Source organism: Lagenorhynchus albirostris, chromosome 15, assembly GCF_949774975.1.
Source record: "Lagenorhynchus albirostris chromosome 15, mLagAlb1.1, whole genome shotgun sequence".
NCBI lineage: Eukaryota > Metazoa > Chordata > Mammalia > Artiodactyla > Delphinidae > Lagenorhynchus > Lagenorhynchus albirostris.
This window is the reverse complement of record NC_083109.1, coordinates 80,094,460-80,108,902: the sequence shown is the minus strand read 5'-3', so window position 1 is coordinate 80,108,902 and position 14,443 is coordinate 80,094,460. Positions and strand designations below refer to the sequence as shown.

General features: G+C 52.8%; 1 protein-coding gene across 6 annotated transcripts in view; it reads left to right on the top strand.

The window, feature by feature from the left end:
* CUX1 (cut like homeobox 1) overlaps positions 1 to 14,443 on the top strand; it is a 375,241-nt gene that overhangs the window by 68,104 nt on the left and 292,694 nt on the right. For all 6 annotated transcript variants that reach the window (XM_060125030.1, XM_060125029.1, XM_060125028.1 and 3 more), the window contains exon 2: positions 11,766 to 11,876. In XM_060125030.1, the coding sequence (XP_059981013.1) occupies positions 11,766 to 11,876 (111 nt within the window). The remainder of the gene's footprint in view (positions 1 to 11,765; positions 11,877 to 14,443) is intronic.

Here is a 14,443-nt window from a genome sequence, read left to right as displayed (position 1 = left end):
ATTAACGCAAAACTGAAATCAAAGCTGGCTCAGAGGTGGCATCTCTTGGCCTGAAATGAGCTGTTCAGATGAACCTGCTCAGCGTCGTTGGTAGGTGTCTGTTAGGGGGTTGGTTTCCCCCGGGAGCCACTTGGCAGCTTTCAACCTTTGCTTACAAACTCCAGGCGAAAACATTCTGAGAGCTTTCTGGAGTTCTTATTTGCTAATTAAAATGTGAGAAGGGAACACAGCTACAGGTAGAGTGCTAGTGCAAGCCACGGCTGTGATTTAAAAAAAACCAAGCCTGACAGTTCCAAAATGAAGTTATTAGCACTTCACCTGTAACTGTGATAGCTTTTAACTTTCATGCTCTGTCTCTTAAGCCCCCCTCCACCCCCGTAGTGTATAAAAAAGGGAGCTAAGTGAGGAAATTGTAGGATACTTTATCCTCGCAGGAGATAAGAAGAACTACCATTTCTGTGGAAGTTCTTTAACTTGCAAGGGTTTTTCTTATTCTTTATGTCATGCAGTTTTCCAACAACCCTTCGAGCCAGGGTAGGTGGCATATCTTACAGATGCGGAAACCAAGGCTCAGGGCATCCTGGTGGCCTGTCCAGATTCTTGTAGGCAGGATGGAGCGGGCTCTTCCTGAAACTCTGCTGCTTGCTTCCTAGACTTCACTAACGGTGGGAGAGACGGGGCTATGTGAAAAATCACCTGATATTGGGCCCCAGGTCTTCTACCACCTTCAGAATAATTAAAGAAAATGTCCTCTGCTCCTGGAAATCACTTTCAGCTGATTGCCCACTGAGCCCAGCTATGTATTCCTAGTAACCCCCAAAGCGCGTCTCTCCTTGCACACACACTGGGTTTGATTCACAGCCTGCGTCTGCGCCGGCAGATGTTTGTGGCCGGGGCAGCCCCGGCAGAGAGCGAGTGAGCTGCAGGACGGTGGATGGCTTTGCCGCCAAGTGTTTTCCCAGAGAAGTGGAAGGGAACCTTTGCCAGAGTGGCTGGTGCCCTAACAAATTGATTCCTGCCAAACAATAGAAATAAATATTTTCAACAGACAGAAATTTTGGCTCTTAAAGTATTCAAATTAAAGGCTTATTTCTGAAACAAATACTTCAGGAGGAAAACATTTACCAGCGTAGATGAGATTGGAATCACTCCTTTTGGCAGTGGCATAATTATTTTTGAGATTAAAACACGTTTTTCCTGCTCCTGCCTCATTTTTAGCCCATGGCCTTGCCTCCTGTTTCCTAGAGAAAGTCAAGTGCGTTAAGCCGGAGCTTGGGAAAGAGGCACTGCTGGGGTTTACCTCAAGGAGCTTCGGCTTGCATGGAGTTAGTTACCCAGAGCTGGATTCAGATCTCATTTCCAACCACTTCGTGGTGTGAGTTGGGCAAAGCCCGGTCATCTGATCATCAGTTTACTCAGTTTGTGAAATGGGGCAGCAGTCTCTGCTTTGTAGCAGTTAATGATGTTACCCTCAGAACCTGGGGAGTCCTTCTAGACTGTCGCTGTCCAGCAGAACTTCCCACATTGATGGAACGGTCTGTGTCTGTGCCATTGAATACAGTTGTCAGTAGCCCTCAACGTGCGGCTACTGCGACTGAGGAATTTGTAATTTAATTTCGATTCACGCGTGGCTAGTGGCCACTGTTTTGGAGGATGCCTTCCCCATTCGTCCGCTTCACTCCACTAATTGGTCCCTGGTTCCAATTCATTGGTTGGCAGCTCAGCCCACTGGAGATCTCTCGAGTCTCTCTCTCTCCATTGTGAATCCGGGAGTTTAGGCGGATCTGTTCTCTCTGACGTCCGTCTCCTGTCCTGCAGCCAGACCAGTGGGCCAGTTGCACTGAGCTCGGCAGGGAAATGAACGCTTTAGCCAAAGATCTCCCCCACCCCGCAACCAGATCAGCCTTCATGGACATTTCACATTTTAACAAGATTCCACTTCGTTTTGGAATTTGTCTCATAATGTATAGTAAGCATAAGAAGATTGAGAAAAAGACACGGAGTCAAGGGCCTCTTCCCTGGGCATTTGTTAGCAAGTACGTCGCGTCCGCGCCCGGCCTTGGTCTCCTCATCTGTGACGTGGGATTAGCCAAGCTCCTGTGGCTGCCTCTTCCCCAAGTGGGCTGAGGCCCACGGGACGGGGAGTGACAGCGGCCACCTCAGGAGGGGATGGCAGAGGCTGTGACCTGGGCGACAAGCAGAAGAAAAGAGACTCACCCAGGAACAAGACGGCCTGGGGAGAAGGTGATAGCCCAGGAAAAAGAGACAACCAGACAGCAAGGACCAACCCTAGTGGCACCTTGGGGTGGGGCACGAAAGGCTTTTGGGCTCCTTGGAGAAGTTTAAGATCAGAGAGGGAGAGAGCACTCCCGCCATTTGGAGCTGTGTGTGTCTGAAAGGCTGAGGCTGCCAAGGCAGAATTTCGTTTTGCTTTGCCATGTGGCCAAAGAAGAGTAAAGAATGCATCTTACGCAACAGACACTGTTGTAGTTCAGAGCCGGGCAGACGACAGCAGTTTCATTCGTTTCGATTAGTAACAGAATCCTGTTAGTTAGGGTTAAAAGGCGTCCTTCCCTCTCCCTGCACCGGTCCCGGGCCACAGCGACCCAGGCCTCTGATCGCCTGTGTTTCATTATGCATCACTGAGATGCCGTCTCTCACATCTCACTCTTTAAATGAGAGTCTGTCAAGTATTACATGTAGAGCAATGCTGGTTCGATACATCTGGCATTTTTGTCTCTGCGTAGTGGGTTTCCGACGGGGTGAAAAACAATAAGAAACAAAATCTTGTTCTCTCTTGAAATTTCTCTGTGCCGAGGAATTCACAGAAAGGCTCGTAGCTTTTGTTAGGATGATTTATTTATTTTTGTTCAATTTTAGTTTCTGAATAGGTAACGCATTCACTCGATCCAAAATCAGAGTTCTATTTGGAAACGTAAGAACTCTGCCCCCCACCTCTGTGTCAGCCCACCCTTAGGTGGGAAGGCCTCAGGCAGTAAGCGTATGCTGGAGTGACTTGTTTCCCTTGAGTTTCTTAGATTGGGAATTAATATCAAGTCAGCCCACCCTTAGGTGGGAAGGCCTCAGGCAGTAAGCGTATGCTGGAGTGACTTGTTTCCCTTGAGTTTCTTAGATTGGGAATTAATATCAAGTCAGCCCACCCTTAGGTGGGAAGGCCTCAGGCAGTAAGCGTATGCTGGAGTGACTTGTTTCCCTTGAGTTTCTTAGATTGGGAATTAATACCAAGTCATCTCCCAGAATCAAGAAATATCAAGTACCTACTAGATGTATGATACATACTTGACACACAATAACCTTTTCTTCAGAGTTAAAGGAACATGAGAAAACGATCGTTATTTCAGGTGGGCTCTAACGTTCTCACTCGTACCAGGCATTTCATCTTATTTAATCCTCACAGCAGCTCTGTGTGTATCAGCGTTCCCCTTTTAGGTTAGAGGGCTGGCTTGGTCCAGAGCTAAAAGGTGGTGGGAGTCTGTATGCAGACTGGCCTCTGCGCCGCCCTGCCAGCTTCCCCACCCTCCCACCCAGTTCCTAGTCCCTGGCCATTCTCTCTGCTTTCCCTGGGCACAGGGAACCCCACTGTCCTCTGTGAGACCCCGCCAAGAGGTTACCTTCTGTTCATTCGACTCTAAACTCCAAGAAGGGAGAAGATAGCTAACTACACCATGCAGGTTTCCGCAAGGGTTGAAACGGTGTTTTTGATTAAGCCCCCAGACAACTAGAAACTTCATCTGTAGGCAGTCCCTTGCACGTTCCCTGAGAACCTCAGGGTGTGATTAACCCAGAGAGCTCGCCTCCTGTCCGCCCAGCACGCCCGCATGTGCTGCCCGCCTGCTGCGTGCTGGGCTCTGTGCTGGGTGCCCCCAGGAGCTGTGCTTTCCCTGCCTGAGGGCCTCCTCCTGGTATCTCCCTCTTGGGGAAGCAGACACGGGCCCTGCCAACAGGCCCGGGAGGAGCCGCAACAGCGAGCCCTCCACGTCTGCTTTGCTGCTCCCTATTTTACCCAAAGCACTGTTGGCACGGACTTTTCCTGTCCCTGTTTTTCCTGTTTCCTGTTCTCACGGTGGAGCTGTGATGACAGTGGCTTCCTCGGCTGCAGGGAGACCTTGCCCCGGCGCCTTCAGCAGAGATGAGCCCCTCGTAGCCAGATGATCCTAATTCTTAGAAAAATGGTACCATCCAAGGAACCACCCACGGTCCTTTGAAGCTGAACCGGAGGAGGCTGTGGGTCTCCTCCAGGCGCCCCTGCCCTCCCTCCTCATCCCTTCTTGCCTTCAAGAAGGTGCCGCTGTCAACTTGTCCCCTTCCTCCACAGCCTCTTGAACTGTTCTAGACTGTTCTCTTTCATTCAAGGGTCAGTGCTTGGGCCGGCCTTTTTCTGGCAGCCTCTCTCTTTCCGACTGGAAGCCTTGCTGTCTGCAGTTCTTAAATTTGTGCCCTCTCCCTCTGTTGGTCCCTCTGTCCGGTGTGCATCCTTGCCCACCCCAGAATTCTCTCAAAGGTGCTATTATTTTCTTGAAGCTGTTTCTGATTTTTTTCCCCCAAGCAGAAGTAACCTCTCTTCCTTTGAACCCTTTTGCACTTACTCTGAACTTCTGTTGGAGCATTTAGTTTATTTTGTGGTTCTTTTCATTTTTCCTTGTTTTTTTTTTTTTGTTTTGTTTTTAGCTTACGCTTTCTTTTGGCAAATTCTGACTACAGTAGTCCCTCGGTATCCATGGGGATTTGCTCAAGTCCCTTAAATAAGATGGCATAGTATTTGCGTATAATCTAAGTCCGCCCTCCCGTATACTTTAAACCCTCTCTAGATTATTTATACTACCTTACACAATGTAAATGCTGTGTAAATAGTTGCGGGATTGTGGTGAACTCTAGTTTTGCTTTTGGGAACTTTCTGGAAATTTTTTTCCTCGAATATTTTCAGCCCCTGGTGGATTGGATCCCTGGATGCAGTGCCCACAGGTACGGAGGGCCGACCACGATGTGCCCCAGCACCAGGTGAAGTGGGCAAAAGCACTTCTTCCCAGAGCTTACAGCCTGTGGGGCACCCAGAGTTAAACAGGCACCCAGGCCAGTACGGAATTGCAGACAGGCACAGTTTAGGGAGTCGGGTGCACACCTTCTGGGGCGGGAGGGGCATGAGGGGCAGGGGAAGCGGTGTTTGAGCAGAGATCTGACAGGTTCCATGGGAGAGAGAAGGGAAAGTCTTCCAAGCAGAGGGAAGAGCCTGTGCTGAGGGCCTGAGGTGAGTGAGGGGCCTGGTGGGCCCTGGTGGTCTCACCCAGACCCCCTGGGAAGCCCCTGAAGGCTTTTGAGCAGGGATGACAAGCCCCCTTTCCTGCAGGGTGCGTGTGTGTGTCCTGGTGACCTTATAGCTGTGTGGCGATTCACACCCATGAGGGGGCAAGGGCGCCTTGGTCTGGCATCGAGGGACCCTTGTTGCAGCCCCCTGTACACACGCCAGCACCTCCTGCCATCCCGCCTTCGGTTGCTCTGCTTTTCTCCGTTTGTTCCCCTTTCCTGCACCGCCTGCCTTCTGTTGAGATTCTCCTGGGCCGCGTCCAGGTCCATCTGATTCTGTAGGACTGTGGCTTCCTGGGTGGGGATGCTGACCGCTGGCCCGCAGCCTGACATCACGTGACAGAACACTGTAGCCGGAATTCAGATCCTTGTATCGCCCGGTGGTGAATCAAAGACTGTGAGTGGGAAAGTGATGGGTAAGAATTAAGTGTCTGAAGGAACACTTGGGAGATACGGGGTCAGACTTGGTTCCCTGCCTAAACTTATAAAATAAGTGAGAACATTAACGTTTCCCTAGGGAATTCTGCAAGGTTCTCCTTGAAACAGAGACCATCATCCGTCCACACACCCGGGAGCAGGACACAACGCACTTCCTGCAGGACCACGTGAGGGCTCTGCTGGGAATGAGGCATTCATAGGCTCTTATCAGTCCTTCAAAGCCCACGTCTCATTATAGGGGAAAAAATGAGATTTTAAAAGATAAATGTTTACTTTTTAGGAGTGGTCATTACGTTTACGTGTACAGAATCCACAAGATACAAAAGGGGAGACAGTGAAAGGACCCCCCCCCCCCGGGCCCCGCCCATTCATTTTCCTCCCCAGTATGAGGAATGGCACCAGGATCTTGAACCTGGGGAGCCTTCCAGAGCGATCTCGTGTATGAGCACAGTGTGTGTGTGTGCGCGCGCACGCTCACAGTGGGTGTCCTGGTCAGTGTCCGTGACTTCTGACTGAACACAGTGTGTCCATTCTAGCCCCAGCCCCCTCTCAGCAGCCCTTTCACCACTTCTGTGCCCAAGCCAGCCTCCCCGGGGGACCTGACCTGGGTCCTGCTCCGTCTAAGCCCCCTTTCATGGTCTCTGACAGCACCAGTCACAACCAGAAGTTGTACTGGGGATTCGGTGAGGAAGACGAGGAGGAAGAGGTGGAGGGTGACCGGCGGACGCAGGCCGACCTGTACACAGGCCCCAGCGGAGATGGGCGTCCTTCACGAAAACCTGGAGCCCCTTCTTGCTGGCAGTGTGTCCTGCCTTATCTAACCTCTGCCTGGTTTCATTCCACCAGCCTGGTCCCCTCTGTCTTGTCGCTCTTCCATGCCTGCCTAGTTTCCTCAGCTGGACTGTGGGTACCTGGAGGTCAGGGTCAACTTCCAGTTCACCTGTGCATCCCTGGAGCCCCCCGGCTGAGTTGGGGATACTGGTGGCAGAATGCATTCTAGCCTGAGGTCAAGTGTGTGGCTCTGATGGGACAAAAACTCCCCTCGATGGAGTGCTCACCATGCCTCAAGGTGGACACGCATTGCCTTAGTTATCTCCCAAAACCACACAGGTTATAAAAGGGGTGGGGCCTGGAATCCAAACCAGGGTTCTCTAAGGGTCTCCAGATGTTCCGTGTAGGAGGCCAGGGAGGGGGTGATGGAAGGAGGCAGGTGGGTGGGCTTGGGCCTTTCACCCCTTTCTAGTCAGAGTAGCTTCCATTTGTCCAGCGATTCCGTTGCAGGAAACGAAACAGAAAATGTTCCAAGGCCTTCTTCATGCAGAAACCATGGCTGGCCTTCCCCTTTCTGCACAGGTGCTCTCTCTGCATTTTCCCTAATAAAGCCACTTTAAATTCTTATGATTTGCTGTTAATTAGTTGACAGATAAGCCCTGAAGAAGCCTCAGATGAACCAACTCTTTGAGTCAAAGTTAGCGACAGTGAAAAGACAATACTTTACTCTCATCTCTGATGCAGTTGGCTGGTGTGTTTTCCCCACCAGCCAGGGGGCCCCGGGGCCAAAGAGGGCCTGTGTGCATCTGCCCAGAGCAGGCCTGGCCTGGGGGCCTCAGGGAGTGAGGATCTCACAGAAATTGTGGCAGCATTGCAGACACACACGCGCGCGCACACACACACACGCACACACACACACACACACACACGTTTAAAACCAACAGCTAACCACTCACTTTAAAGGCGAGGGGTTCCAAACTGATCGTTGACTTTATTAAGAGACACGTTGTTTTCTTTGGGAGACACTTCCCCCAAAGTTCCTTTTAAATGGGCAGCTGCGTGGTCGCTTTTTACTTGTGTGTGTGTTTAGTGAGCCTTTAATACTCGGCTGAGAGGCTGGGGTTCAGGCAGAGAGAAGCTTCCAGTGTTGGGAGCTCTGCCCTCTGAGGATCTGTCAGAAATGGAGAGGAAGCATCGCAGAAATCAAAGCCAGTGAGGAAAACAGGATTGCAGCGTCCACAGCTCTTGGGGGCAGCTCCCCAGTTTCATGGGGTGAGGTGTCCAAAGCCAGAGGTCTTTCCCTGGACCTTGTCACCCCCTGACATCAGTCATCCCATGACGACTTTGAAAGAAAACCCCAGAGTTTCTGCAGCCAGGTGCCGTCCTTGCAAGATGCTTTGTCGTTACCATTTCTAGCTCTTTCGGCCTAGTTGGAAATGCCCCCTGTTCAGAGCCCATGGGTTTGCTACCAGTGTCCGTCACCTGGGACCTGGTCGCCAGGTGTTTCCGGCAGGAGGACAGTTGTGAACAGTTCAGAGAGGACGCCCTCCTCTGCCCTTCCCTGGGAAGGTTGGGGCTTGACTTGAGTGGTGTTTTCGGTGACCGGCCACCTCCTACTCGTCTGTAAGCCCTGAGACTGGCCAGCGTGCAGCACGTTGTGCAAGAAACAGCTGTTGTTTTGACAAAGGACGCACTTGCCTCACTTTTTGAATCACCAGAGTGAGTCAGGGGTCATCTATCCCAGGCCTCTGTCCCTGGGCAGGTGGACACGGAGACCACGCACACGCATATATGGGGACGCAGCATGTAAAATATGTTCGTGTAACTATATGCGTGTGCATTTTGTTCACATTAGCGGTTTTTAAATATGTATAAAATTAATATATATTGCGACTTTTCCAATCAGGTAATTCATATACATAGCAGAATAGCCAAAAGATACCTGGAGAGCAAGTCCCCTCCCCCCCGGGCCTCCTCAGAGCCAAGCACAGTTTCAAGTTTCTCCATCTTTCTAGAGACAAGCAGAGCATATGCAAACATGTGTATAGATACTCTTTTAAACAATGTAGCATTGTTTTGCACTTTGCTTTTTTTTGCTTAAATATATCTTGAGTATCATTCCATCTCATATTGTGTGTATGTAGGATTGCATTCTTGCAAAATAATTCTTGAGTGGATATGCCGATACACTATGTGCTATTGCTGGACATTGAGGTTGGTTCTACGCTTTTTTTTGTTTGGTTGGTTTTTTTTTTGTTCTTTGTTTTTAAATACATTTCATTTATTTATTTGTTTATTTAGGCTGCGTTGGGTCTTCGTTGCTGCGCGTGGGCTTTCTCTAGTTGTGGTGAGCGGGGGCTACTCTTCGTTGCGGTGCGGTGGCTTCTCTTGTTGCAGAGCACGGGCTCCAGGTGCGTGGGCTCAGTAGTTGTTGCTCGAGGGCTCTAGAGCACAGGCTCAGTAGTTGTGGCGCACGGGCTTAGTTGCTCCGCGGCATGTGGGATCTTCCCGGACCAGGGCTCGAACCCGTGGCGGGCGGATTCTTAATCACTGCCCCACCAGGGACATCCCCTGTGTGAATTTTTAATGCCTTTCAGATGTGGGGCCTCTCTGTGCTCCTTGTTACATGTGACCAGTGACTCGGGGGCTGAGGGTTCTGTATTTTAGACCCCCACTGCCACTCCCCCGAAACATTCAGTTCCCTTGTTAACGGATCATTATATGTGACATTTGGAGGATAGACTGGCTGGGTAGATAATAAAACAGTATTAGGCTTATGTTTCATAGCCATCTCCTGCCTTTGTGTTGTCCCCAGAGCCTTAGAAAGCCTTGATGTCCTCCAGGACTGAGACTGTGAGCCTTGAACCTGAGCAGCCAGACCCAGCGTGGCAGAGGCTCATGCTTGGTGGGTGGCGGCACCCGGTGCACTTCGGAGAGCCCTGTTGGTTTCTCACTCGGGCCTGCGTATGTCTGCACACATGGCGAAGGGGGTGTGGCATGCCCCCCGCGGCCCCCCGCCACCTGGGTCCCTGCCTGCCAGTAGCAGGTCACCTCGGGCCCCCTGGCCCTGCTACCCCGCGATAGGGGTGGGTCAGTTTCCCTTCCATCAAGCGACCTGTGCCAGGTTCAGCCCTCTGCAGTCAGGCTTTCTGATGGATCTGCCCACGGAACCCCTTGATGCCGGGCTGGGACAGACCTCAGAGTGAGAGGTGGGGGGACCGAGGGGCCCAGGGAGGCCCACAGACCGTGTGCTCTTGGACATCTCCTGCAGTGCTACCCCCGTGGTCCCCGAGTTCTTCCCACTAGGTCTGGGACCCTGCCGTCGGCCGTGTGCCTCCAGCACCCAGCACCCGTCGGCAGAAGTCACCAGACACCCTCTGATTAAGTGACCCCTCCCCCGCCGCCCCCCCACCCCGCCCCAGGAAGTAGGGTCTTCACTGAAAGCTCTTTGTTTTTCTCTAAGTTTTCTGCATCTGTGTGTGATTGGAACCAAACATCAACTTTACTTTTTTTGTCGTATTTCAATATTGGCTTTTTACCCCCTTTCTTGAAATCTCCTTTTATAACTTCTGCTGCTGCTGCTTAAATATAGATGTCTAAGTCCTCCTCCTTACCAGATTGTTTATATTTTTGAGAAGCCTTCTGCTTATCTGCGATTGCTCTCTCCTCTGTCTCCATCCCCACGCTGCCACATTGGTTTCAGTTGCTCTTTTTTTCCCCCCCTGCCTTCACTTGACTGGGATGTGTTTCAAATGTGGTCTATCAAAATGTGCAGTGTTTCCCTCTTTTCTGCAGTAGCTTTGACATCTGTTCTTGAATCCGAGCCCACGTTATTCTTTTGGACTTGCTTGCCCAAGAATTGCCGCAATGCCAGAAGCGCGGAAGGAGGGAGAGAGTGCGGTGTGGTGGCATCTCCCCCACCCCCTTGTTCCTCCCCCCAACCCCCCACCCCTTTAAAAACTCTCTGCCATTTCCAAGTTGACAGCACCCTAGATGTTTGTTCCAGCACTCCGCCGCCCCGTCTGGCAGCGGCCCACCCTGTAGCGGAACGAACGAAGTGCTCAGCAGCAGGGTTCGCAGACGCCTTTGGTTACTTCCGCCAAAAAGGAAGCCGGGTGGGTGGAGGGTGGGCGTAGAAGGCCTCTTGGCTTCCTGGATGTCTGTGCATGGATCTTCAGCTTGGAGTTTCCTCGCCTCCCTTAGCTCTGCTGGGCCTCGGGGCGACGGGCTGTACCGCTGAGAAGCCACTTGGAGCCGCCGCTCGCATCCTAAGCAGAATGTGCCCGTGTGTGTCTTCAGTAGCCAAAGCCACCCAGCACGAGAATGCGACTCTCGGTGGCTTCGGGAATGTGTCCTTGCACTCCTGCTGTCCGCCCAGGACACCACCCTCCTGGGCCCATCTGCCGCAGGCTTGTTTCAAATGGAGCCTCTTGGCTTCTCCTCCCAGAGCTTCCAACGCTAGGACCCAGGTTCTCTGACGCTCCGCGTGCCGGTTTGTAGTGTGCGACAGGGGCCCACCCGCTCCTGTTGGTTCTCAGAGGCTCAGGGCCAAGTCTAAGGGTTGGGAGATAACACTGTTCCCAGGTGCCTCGCTTCCCAAGTTGACCCGGCGCTGGAGATCCTTATTCTTGGGACTTACCTCTTAAGGTCCCTTTTGGAAACAACTAACAGGTCCTGAACATGATGTCTGGCCTCTAGTAAGCCCACAATAAGTATCTGTTGAACGAAAGCAAATCAGATGTGACTATAGAAGAAGATGCCAGGCCCAGAGAGTCAGACAGGATGCCCCGGGGAGCAGCCCGGAGTCAAGCAGCAGGACTGGGGCCCAGAGACGTGGCAGGAAGGACGCTCGTGAAGAGCAGAAGCGAGTGACTCCGGGAGGGGTGGTGTTTGGGCACTGGCCTGACTCTGGTTTTAGCCAAGAAAAATGCATCTGCGTGTCCTGTCATGGGAGCAGTCACTTGTGTGCGCCTGTCGATACCCAGCATGTCAAGCCGAGCGGGTTTGTTTTTTTCAAGCCAGTCAGCGCACGGGGGCGGATGGGAGCCTCCTGGTGGTGCCCCGGTCCCTTTCCGCTGGCCCCCAGCCCCTCCTGGGCCACGAGGTGGTGATCCCTGGAGCCACGGGCTCCCCCACCGCCCCGCCACCCGGTGCCCTGGTCAGGTGCAAATGTGCTCCCCTCCCGTACAAAGTGCAATTACAATCTCGCCTTCCCTTCTTCTTTCTCTCCGCAGAGGGAACTCGATGCCACCGCAACAGTATTGGCGAACCGGCAGGATGAAAGCGAGCAGTCGAGAAAGCGGCTCATCGAGCAGAGCCGAGAGTTCAAGAAGAACACCCCAGAGGTGAGCAGCGGCGTCTCCCTCCCCGGCTCTCAGGAGAGGGGGCGTCTTCCCGTCCCAGCGCGCGTTCGGAGGCTGTGTCGTGAGCACTTCATTCCTAGCAGACGGGCCGTCTGCTCCTTCCTTTCGGCTGCCCTTGGCCCCAACAGCGAGCCCCTGTGCGGGCTGGGGACCAGATTAAAGCCCGAGTGAATTCTAGATGCAGACGCTGAACCAGCTGGGGAGCCAGGGGCGGGACCCCAGCCCCACCATGCCGCGTGCTCATGTCTGTAGGCAGGACCTCACCCCGGGTCCTTAGGGAGCGTGAGTACAGGGACAGAGCCGGGTGGCAGGGCCTCAGAGGGGCACCTGCAGGCTGCACGCATCCAAGGATGCAGTGTGCCGACGCTTCTTGCGAAACAGACGTTTAGTCTGGTCTGGCCTTTTACTTGCCTCTGTGTTTCCTGAAATATGCTTTAAAGGGCACTGGAAATGTGCACTTCGTGAGCTCCTGATTTTTCTTTTTTGGAAGTATGTGTTCAGAGGACAGTGTTTAGAGTGGCTGGGGCAGCCTTTTCCTGCCCTATTTTCTCGGTCCCTTGTTCCCTGAGTCCATATCAAAGGCTTCAGAAGAAATAAAAAGACAGGAGAGTTTTACAGACAGTTGAGCAGACGTGAGCATTGCTTTCCGTGAGCTTCTGCCAGTTGGACCCACAGTGGTGCTTGTGCCAAGGGCTCGTACCCAGCCTCCTGCACCCTCCACTCAGGTGTGAGCGCGTGGCGGGTGTTCAGAGCTTCAGCCCTGGCTGCCAGGCCTCCAGATTCTTCCATGGAGAACAAAGGAACAGGCCTGGAAGAAAAGCTGCTTTCTGGGAGGGATGCTTCTAACTTTTATAATAGTCCTGGAAAATGATGTGTGAATTGAATTTGCTTAAAAGTGGACCCATTTTAAGTGCTCCAGAGGAGCTTGCTGTTTAAGGGAGTGTTACTGTGAATCATTTGGGGAAACAAGTAATTAACCCGCTATTTTCAGAATAAGTATTTTAGGAGAAAAAATCGTGGTAGTCCAGTGGAAAGAAGTAAGGCTGTAGGGGCAGACACACCTGAGTTTTAAATTTTAGATTCACTGCTTACCCTCTCCACCCCACCCTGCCCTGAAACGTGGATCTTCCGTGTTGTATCAGGACCAGACACGCGGGTCAGAGTGATTCAGGCTTGGGGGTTGCTGTCCTCCGTGCCGCTGGGGTTGGGGGTGGACTGCTGGTCTCCACGTTCCATCTCGTCGTGTCATGAGCAAAGGCGGGATCAGAGAAGGCAGTCGAGCGACAGGCCACCTTCCTCCTCTTGGGCTGCTCAGAGCAGACCTTCCCGGAGGGTCTCGCCGCGGGGTTTCTCGCGCTCTTGTCTTTGACTTTGTTTCACTAGACCGGCCCGGGTCAGGTGTGTCTCTCGAGCCACCTTCAGCACTGATCTAGCAACTAGCTGTCACCGCTGTCCTGTGTTCTCACTGTCCTTCCCTTGGTGACCATATGTCCAGGGGTGGCCGTAGAGAAATCTAAAACGGAGGCGAGGTCACGCTTCTGAGGCGCCAGACAACAGCAGGCGAACACAATTCGTCCTGTGAGGAAGTGCCTGAAGAGAGCTGGATTCCTGGGTGTTCCTCTTGGGTCCCAAGGTCCTGTCAGCTAAAGGTGGTGCCGGGGAAGGGCGTGTCCCCTCCAGCCCCCTCGGGCTCAGCGGACCGGGCCCCGTCCCTCCATTGACGTCTAAACAGGGCTCGTCGGGCAGGAACTGGCCGCCGGCCCCCATCCATGGCCTGTGTTGAATCCCAAGCCAGTTACTTGATGAAACCTAGCCTCAAACTTTGCATTTTATCTCCTAATCCCAGTAAGTGGAAGAGGCTTGGGGAGGAGCAGCCTGGTGGGGAAGAGCCATTTGGGGCATTGCTTTCCGGGGCACGTTTTGTTTGTTTGTTTGTTCTTGATTTTTTTTGATTGTTTTGGGGGGGCTACAGGATACGGTGTTCTTGATTTTTTTTGTTTTTGGGGGGCGGGGCTGTAGGATGTGGGTTGGGAAATATCTCTGCAGGTTTTGCCAGGGCACGTTTTTACACACCGTCTTCCACGGAGAAGGGGACGCAGAACCCCGCCTGGAAGGGATGGACGTTGCCATCCTGTTTGTCCCTGGCTCTGCCAGCTGGTCGGGGCTGGTGCCCTCTCGGGCTCCTCCTGTCACAGTCAGGAGGCCTCGCTGCGGCACACATTTCCAAGACGCGTGGAAGGGGGAAGCCGCTCACCGGCTGTTGCCCTGATGGCTCCCCTGCGTTTCCCAATCCCGGACCCATCCTTGAATTTGGTGTGGGGTTCCCATGGGAACTTGAGGCAAGACCCTGTAGAGAAGACAGGTTCACCTATGCTGCCAGCCATCCGGCGCCTTCTGCAGATTTGGAAACCTCTTAAGGCTGCAGTGGAGGTGGGGGTGGGTAGCTTCAGCGAGGTCCTCTGGGGTACATGATGGCGGTACTTAGGGATCCTGTGGTATGGGGGTGTCTGGGGGCTCTGACGAGTGTGGGGCCTGGGACCCAGGTCAGG